Source organism: Lipotes vexillifer, unplaced genomic scaffold (genome assembly GCF_000442215.2).
Source record: "Lipotes vexillifer unplaced genomic scaffold, Lipotes_vexillifer_v1.1 scaffold1158, whole genome shotgun sequence".
Classification (NCBI taxonomy): domain Eukaryota; kingdom Metazoa; phylum Chordata; class Mammalia; order Artiodactyla; family Lipotidae; genus Lipotes; species Lipotes vexillifer.
This window is the reverse complement of record NW_006793745.1, coordinates 200,772-209,889: the sequence shown is the minus strand read 5'-3', so window position 1 is coordinate 209,889 and position 9,118 is coordinate 200,772. Positions and strand designations below refer to the sequence as shown.

The following is a 9,118-nucleotide window of genomic DNA, read 5'->3' as shown; positions in this document are numbered from 1 at the left end:
GGCGTCAGGGGGACCGCCCCCGGCCGGCCCGTTGAGCCACAGGTAGGGGTTGGCGGCTGCGGCCGGCGGCGCGGCATAGTCGGCCAGACCGTAGGGCGCCCGGGCGGCCGGGGGGGCGCCCGAGGCGGCGGCGCCCGGGGACAGGCCGGGCTGCGAGTACACGCCGAAGTTGTCGCCGCAGTAGAGAGCCATGTCGGCGACCGTCGGCGGGTGCGGCGCGGCGGCGGCGGCGAGGGGCGAGCGGGGCTGATCTCGCCGCTCGGGCGAGAGCATCCCTTTGGGGGCCAACCCTACGGCCCCGCCTCGGCCCTGGCCGGGCGACCGGTGTTCCGGGCGGGGGAGGGTGCGCGCGGAGCGCCGACAGGCCGGCTTCTTATAACCGTCGGCGGCGCGACTCCTCCCGGGCAGGTCCCGGGGCTGGGCGGCGGCCCGCGGGCCGCGGGCCTCCCCCCCCGCGCCCGCCCCGCCCCGCCCCGCCCCTGCAGCCCCTCCTCGCCGGGCCAGGGGAGCCCCGGGGGCTAGGGGAGCCGGGGGAGGCTGGCGCCTGCAGGATTCGAGCGAAGCGCTCCCCGTTCCTAACCACCGTGTCCTCAGCACAATAACGAAATAAAATAACGAATATCAAAACAAAGAGATCACCGAGAAAGTACTACTGTTTTCTAGAAAGTCTGTAAGTTAACTCCGGGTGGCCACTCAGGCCACCTGCCTAGCCCCCTTTGGTATTTCGACCTGGAGCTACACCTTTTGTCATCGAGTTGCCGGATTCACGTCCGGTCTCGACCGTTCGGCTCACTGTCGAAAATAATAGACGTGATTTACAAGTCTTTGGGCTATACGAAAGATATCCCTTCTCCTGGGGAATTCTTTGAAGGGAGGGACTGAAATCAGTTTTTAATTTCTCTAACCACGTCTCTAAACATAACGATAGGTTCGTTCACATTTGGGAAACATGTTCATTTAGGTCAGGTTTGCGCAGTCTTTTGGTGTGATTCGTTGTCTTTCAAAACAGAAGGGTGAACGTTTTCAAAGACATTGAAATAAGGAGGTTCGGAATTAGCATTTTAAAGCCGACTGTAATTTAAACTGTGCAAGAAGCGCTCATTTACAAAAACGGTCTTCACGAATTACGGTAGAAAACGGTCAGTTTTCAAATGCGGCTCCTGCCTGGAAAAACAAACAAGACCAGTGGAGTACTGTGTGGACCCCACGTGCCACGCGATCATGACTTACTGGCCCCGAACAATGGTAAGAAAACTGTTTCTTTTACGATTAAAACGGTTCCTAAATATGTTCTTAAGAAGTGACCGGTCTGAGATTCTCGTTTAGGGGAGGGGGGAGATTTTTTTCTATTAGCCAATTGCAGACTGACAGTTCAGAATATTTAATAATTCGGAAACCCCTCCCCTCCACCACCCCGCATTTATTTTCAGGACAAAGTTAGTTATATACTTTCAGGAAAATGATCGTCTTCTGCTACCTCACTTCGGAAAAAAATGAAATCCAGAAACATTTAACGAGCAAATTTTGGTTCCTAAAATGCAAATCACACTTCAGATGTAACATTTTTCTCGTCTTTTGTGAAACCGGAAGGGAATTCTTTTCACGCAGTTTCTTTCAGTCTCCTTGCAGATGATATAGAATGGAATAGTGTTTGCCTTAGTTGTATTTTGAGTTAGGTTTCCTAGTTTAGATAAGCACTGTGCTTTTGTTTTCCTTCCCAAGTAGCCCAAACGAAGCTGTTTTGTTTTGCTATTTCTCTTGCGATATTAATAAGGGTGACAGCTATAAGGAAGGAAATTGGAAAACAATGTTTAATAAGTTATAATGCCCCAATTTAATAATTTTTCGTAAATTTAAATTTTAAACTGAAAAGAGAAAGTCCACAAGAAGAGCTGGCAAACTAGATGGCAATAAATTAGGAAAAATTTTAAACCATCTCCCCCTTAGTAATTGATGTCCTTAAGAATATAATATAATGCCTTCCCTTATTTTTTAGCAAATTGCTTACCCATATATACTTTGCAGTGTTGAAGGTTTGTTTTGGTTTTGTTTTGGTTTTTTTAGTTTAACTCTTAACCCTATACTCCAAATTATCCTGAGTGAGAGACCGTGATTGAAGATTACTGTTTCTTGTTTGGGTTAAAGGTTCAGCCCAGTAGAGATGTTTTGTTCCTTGACTTTGCATTATCTTTTGCGGACTTTAATTTTATTTAAAAATCATGGAGCCACCTAGCGTCTCCTTGCCTTTGTTACAGCATTTATCCAGATAGGGATCTGTGAGGTGGACACCCCCTCTAGGGGTTTGGAATTTATACTCTTTTCTATCTATTTTTAAATCACATATTAATTAGATAAGCTTAAAACTATCATTGGTCACAATCTGAGTTTTTAATTCAAAGTTAAAATAGTGTTTTAAATCCCCGTTTTTTAAAAAAATTAAATCTAAAAAGCAGTTGGTGCACTTAGGGGAAAAAAAAAGTTAAAAACTATGCTTAGGGACTTCCCTGGTGGCGCAGTGGTTAAGAACCCACCTGCCAATGCAGGGGACACGGGTTCGAGCCCTGTTCTGGGAAGATCTCACATGCTGCGGAGCAACTAAGCCCGTGCGCCACAAATACTGAGCCTGCGCTTCAGAACCCGCGAACCACAACTACTGAGCCTGCGTGCCACAACTACTGAAGCCCGCACGCCACAACTACTGAAGCCTGCGCGCCTAGAGCCCATGCTCCGCAACAAGAGAAGCCGCGGCAGTGAGAAGCCTGCGCACTGCAATGAAGAGTAGCCCCCACTCGCCGCAACTGGAGAAAGCCAGCGCACAGCAACGAAGACCCAAAGCAGCCAAAAATAAATAAATAAAAATTAAAAAAAAAAAAACTATGCTTAAAATGTAAGTTTCCTGTAATAACGTTTTGTCAAATTCCCTTTTCACAAAAGAATATAATCGAGGCAATTGATTAATGTATCTATGCCACTGTTACATGTTTTCATCACTGGAAAATAAAACATTTTGAGAAATTATTCAACCCAAAGAAAACATCTTGTTTATTTTCCACTGACATTTGGTAATATTCTTGAGGCTTCTTTGAGTGACAACAGTGATTAATGATGGAATGTAGTTATTTTGTAACAAACACTGTAACAGAATGTAAAATTCCTTACACTCATTGATTGATAGCATCATAGAAACCCTGGCACATTAGTGTTTGCTAGTATTTTTCCATATTTACCGAGGAAGAAAAAGGTAATATAAATTGGAAATAGCCTCAGTGGTCCTAATTCCTAATGGCTGTGACTTAGAACAACATTGAACTGTGAACAGAGTCAGTCCTTCCCAATTTCAGCATCATTGTTTACTTTGTATCATCTATGAAAAAGGCCACAAGCAGAAATTATGGACTCTACCCCTGTCCCCCACCTGGCTTTCTACCTTGCACTATAGTTATTATACCTATCTTATCTCTTCTCATAAATCAGAGGCCCTTTGAAGTTGAATCCTTATATGTAATTCAGTTTTTGAAACACCTTGCCCACCAGAAGACAAACAAATATCAATTTTTGAAAAATTCGTACCTGTTGAATTAAGGAATGACTACTTACAAACGCCATGTTGGAATATAAATAAGCCCATTCAAGGATGAGTAAACACACACACACACACACACACACACACAAACCAAACACACAAAATGGAACGTTGGGACCTGGGGAAAATTTCTAGAGCAAAAAAGAATAGAAGCATTACTCAGATGTGCAGAAAAAGTCCAACTCTGAAAATCATTTACCATAGACGTAAGACAGTTTGGCCTTTATGAAACAAGAAATCAGAGTAAGGTAAAAACCAAACTCTGGGTGCAAGTGAAGATGCAAAAGGAACCAGAAGAGGTGAGAAAAGAAAGCAAGAAAACTCAAATTGTAATCGGAGAATACAGTTATTGGAAAAATGAGGTGAGAATAACTCTATCACGTAGGCTAAAATATGTAAGATTAATTAGTGCACTTATTGTTTTGGTGAAGATGGGATGGATTATGGAAGAAAAGATCTTGCGTCAACGGGAGCTGGGCCCAGTATCTCATTCCTTACTTTTTCCAACTTCTGACCACTTAATTGGTTCTCCTTTTGGAGCTGGTAGTGTCATTAGTGCGGGGCACACTGAAGAGCCTCTGTCCACTCCCAGTCCCTGCCTCAAAGGCTGCGACTTGCAGATTAAAGCAGAACCCAGAGGTGCTGTCCGTTTGCTCCTTTAACAAACTTTTAGGGCTCTACTTACTGAACGTAAGTGCTGGCGGGAAACTGAGGCAACTCTTTTCCTAGGAGAGCAGGTTTTCCACCAACTTAGCATTTGTCTTCTTTTTTTTTTTAAACAGTATTTGAGCTGGATCATTTTTTTTTTAATTTATTTACTTTTGTCTGCATTGGATTTTCGTTGCTGCACGCGGGCTTTCTCTAGTTGCGGCAAGAGGGGGCTGCTCTTCATTGCGGTGCGTGGGCTTCTTATTGCGGTGGCTTCTTTTGTTGTGGTGCACGGGCTCTAGGTGCGCAGGCTTCCGTAGCTGTGGCGCATGGGCTCAGTATTTGTAGCTCGCGGCTCCACAGCACAGGCTCAGTAGTTGTGGCACACCAGCTTAGTTGCTCCGCGGCATATGGGAGCTTCCCAGACCAGGGATCGAACCCGTGTCCCTTGCATTGGCAGGTGGATTCTTAACCACTGTGCCACAAGGGAAGTCCACCATTTGTCTTCTGTTCAAAGAATACGGTTCCCTTGTAAGCCCTTCATGTTGACATTGGCCAAGTAGCCCCTCGCGGTTCCCCTAACTCAGCCACCTGGGAGTCAGGGAATACCGGAATGATCTTCCCATGGTGTCCTGAGGCTCCGTTTCCCCCAGCTGCTCCCTCCTCAGGGCAAGAAGGCCCTCAAGCCCTCCTATCTTGCTGGATGGCTCCAGCATCTACTTGGATGTTTCATCCAACTCTCTGGACCCTCGTTTCCAATAACCAACTCCTCCTCTGCAGTTCAGCCACCCACTGTACTGGGTGTTCTCTGAGGCCGGGGACTGTGTCTCTTGTGGCTCACTTTTTTTTGAGCGCTTACAATTAAGGAGCATGTACTAAATGCCTGGCATCATGCTAAGCACCTTACATGTGTTATCTCATTTACTTCTTATAGCAATTCTGTGAAATAAGAACTGTTAGTCCACATTCTACACATGAAGCAACGAGAGGTTAAGTCATTTAACTGTGGTCTCCCAACATCTAAGTGTGCAGCCAGGATTCAAAGCCGATTCACAGCCAGGCAGTCTAGCTGAGGAGCGCAGGCTGGAAGCCCTCAGCTCTATTTCCCTCCTCTAGTATTTCCCGAGTGCCTAGTTCAGTGCCTGACATTGGGGCCTGCTCAATTATCATTTGTCACTTGAATAAATTAAAAAGCATTAAATGATGTAAAACAGAAATTGGAAATCTCACCCCTACAACCTCCTACCCCCTCTTTTTACATGGTCCCTCTCACCAAAGGCAACCACTTGCTATCAGTTTCTTATGCTTTCCTCCAGAAAATGTTTTCAGGTACTTATCTGCACAGCTGTGTCTTTAAAACCTGAATCCATGCTATTCACATGGCTCTGCACCTTCTACTTTCATTAATATGTTTTGGAGGACTTTCCAAAGCAGCCCATATGTCGACATGTCTACCTCATTTTGTCCTCCTGGTTTTCCCCTTCATAGGATTTTCAGTGGAGACCCACCAGTATGGTTGTGCGTGGGTGGTTTATAGCCTGTGTCCGTTCTAATTTGTTGGTGCCCCTCCATACCTGTTAGCAATATTTTGAGTTTAACGTTTTTTAGATGATCTCTGGATTATTTCCTTTCTAAAAAACAAAAAACAAACAAACAAAAAAAACAAGGCTTAATTTACTTATGATAGTAACTTCGTAGCTGATTTTGTAAAGAGTACGCACCTTTAAGTGTTTAATTCTGACAAATTGCTCTGCCTGAAGATGCCCCACTTTGAACCACCAGCAATTCATCCTGGATGCTTATTTCTCTTCCTCTTTGCTAATGGGGGATGTCTTCAAGTCTTTTTATTTTGCCAATCTTAAAAGCCCAAAACGATATCTCAAAAGTGTTTCAATTTGTTTTCAAGTCTTTTTATTTTGCCAATCTTAAAAGCCCCAAACGATATCTCAAAAGTGTTTCAATTCGTTTTCCTTGATAAATGAATACCTAGTCACATATCATTTTAATTTAATTTTGTGTGTGGGGGGGGGAACTGCCTGCTCTGATCTTTTGCTCATTTTTCTATTCGTGTTCTTTTTAAAAAATTGATGTGTCTGAGCTCTTTGTGATTAAAGATATTAATTTTTTTTCTCCTAGGTTTCACAAATCATGGTTTCTTTGTTAAAACTGTCTCTTCTGTTGGCATCTGTCCTGCCTTTCTTCGTTTATCCTCTGCATTTTCCTAAAGGATGTCTGTTTATTTCGCATCTCATCCTTTGAATATTGTGTTTTTCCCTCGGGTTCCTAACCTCAGCCCTCTTCTTTTCCTCCCACACATTCTTTTTTTTTTTTTAATTTATGTTTTGGCTGCGTTGGGTCTTCGTTGCTGCACACGGGCTTTCTGTAGTTGCCGCCAGCGGGGGCTACTCTTTGTTGTGGTGCGGGCTTCTCATTTGCGGCGGCTTCTCTTGTTGCGGAGCACGGGCTAGGCGCACAGGCTGTAGTAGTTGTGGCTCGCGGGCTCTAGAGCGCAGGCTCAGTAGTTGTGGCGCACGGGCTTAGTTGCTCCGCGGCATGTGGGATCTTCCCCAACCAGGGCTCGAGCCCGTGTCTCCTGCATTGGCAGGCGGATTCTTAACCACTGCGCCACCAGGGAAGTCCCTCTCCCACACATTCTTCATGCGCTGCCACATCCACTCGTGTGGCTTCAGTCATTGTAGTGGACATGGTTTGTTACAGTTGTTACTTCCTGTTTAACAACTCTGTAAGGAAACACTCTTCCATTATTCCCGATCTGTGAGGATTATGTGGGATTGACAGGTGGGCAGGGAAAGTCTAGAGACTCAAACTTGGACCTTGCCCAGAGTCACTTTTCCATACACCAGCGAATTGTTTGAGGTGGGTGAGTGATTTAAGATAGGTCACTTAAGATCATTTTCAAGTTTTCTGTTGGGATTATCAGGAGAAAGTTCCTTCCTTCACAGGGCTTGGTTCCTGTACAGAGGTTGTGGTCCTGAAATGGCCATCATTGGTACCGTGAGGGAAAATACAGGTGACATCACGTAGAGCTGAGAGAGAGAAATGAAGACACACCCTGGAGTCAAGATTTGAATCCCTTCATCCTTCGTCCTTCATCCTCTTGAACTTACTGGTTTCATTAGCCAACAGAATTTCTTTTTGATTTAACAAGTTAGGATGTGATGTATAGGCTGCATTGCATTCCCCCAAACTACAATGTAGACTTTCTAACTCCTCATGCCTCAGAATGTGACTATTTGGAGAAAGGGTCATTACAGAGGTAATTAAGGTGAATTATGGTCTTAGGAAGGGCCCTAATCCAAAATGACTGAGGTCTTTATCAGAAGAGGAGATTAGGACACACACACACACACACACACACACACACGCACACGCACACGCACAGGCACACATGCAGAGAGAAGACGGTATGAAGACACAGAGAGAAGATGGCCATCTACAAGCTCAGGCGAGAAGCCCGCAGAGGAGACCAACCCTGCTGACACTTTGATCTTGGACTTCTAACCCCCAGAACTATCAGGAAATAAGTTTTTGTGGTTGAAGCCACTCAGTCGGTGGTACTTTGTTTTGGCAGCCCTAGCAAACTCACACAGGTAGGATTTTATCCATTTCAAAAGAAAGGTTAAGTGCTGGTAACTCCCATCCAAATCACTGACATCAGCTTCTGGCTCAGACATCAACTCCTACTGAATATTTCCTCTTCATTTGCATACAAATCACCTCCAATACATATCTAAGCAGCTCATCATAATCCTCTTAAAACCCACTTCTCCTTCTGTCTTCCCCCGTCTCTGTGATGGGCCCTCCCTCCCGCCATTGATCCAGTTGTCTAAGCCAAGTTCCAACGACCAAGTCACGCCATAATAGCTCTTAACTCTTTTTGTCTTGCTGGCAACACCAAGAGTTAGACCACCATCATCCCTCTCCTGGGTTTTTTTGTTTTTTTGTTTTTTTTACGGTGCGGGCCTCTCACTGCTGTGGCCTCTCCCGCTGCGGAACACAGGCTCCGGACGCGCAGGCTCAGCGGCCATGGCTCACGGGCCCAGCTGCTCCGTGGCATGTGGGATCCTCCCGGACCGGGGCACGAACCCGTCGGCAGGCGGACTCTCAACCACTGCGCCACCAGGGAAGCCCCCTCTCCTAGATTTTTGCAGTCGGCTCCTAAATGACCTGCTGGCTCCTTTTGTCACATCTAATCCTCTCTCTACACCATAATGATTTTGTAGAAAAGCAAATCTCGTCATGACACATACAAGTCTTTAGTGGCTCCCAGGGCTCTTAGGATAAAGTGTAAACTCCATAGCATGGCACATGTGATCCTAGAGAGGCAGCTCATCCTGTTGGCCAGCCTGCTTTCCACTCCACACTGGCTCCGCACTCACTGTTTCCCCTAAATCCAGTCCTTCTGTTATCCTCTTCATGATTCTAACCCATTATGCTAATTACTACTTAATATTTTTCTTTTAATTGATTCAACTTTTAAATTCCATTATTTGGAAGGAAAACCATATAGCACTACTGCAAATTAAGTGTATATCCATATATCTATATATCTATATAGATATAAAGTGATGGAGATATATATATACGTTGCCATAGATAGAAGGTAAACAATGTAAATGAATTTTGTTCATTAATTCTGCTGATAAAATTGTTGCCTTAAATAATGTTAAATTTCAAAAAAATTAAAAATAACAGTAAACTTAATTTCATTAACAGTAATACAAGTAACAGTAAGTTTACCTTAATTTCATTAAGATTCAAACCTGAAAATAAATTCCTCAGTAAGAACAGCACGACTTAATGATCAGTTTAGTAGAAAGTGTTGTTCAGTTTAATGATGTTTATTTTTAAGTTGAGATTAAGAAC

At 44.5% G+C, this 9,118-nt stretch overlaps 1 protein-coding gene across 1 annotated transcript in view; it reads right to left on the bottom strand.

The window, feature by feature from the left end:
- FOXI3 (forkhead box I3) overlaps positions 1-192 on the bottom strand; it is a 3,927-nt gene extending 3,735 nt beyond the window's left edge. Inside the window, exon 1 of the mRNA XM_007466752.1 lies at positions 4-192. Within this exon, the coding sequence (XP_007466814.1) occupies positions 4-192 (189 nt within the window). The remainder of the gene's footprint in view (positions 1-3) is intronic.
- Positions 193-9,118: the final 8,926 nt, after the last annotated feature.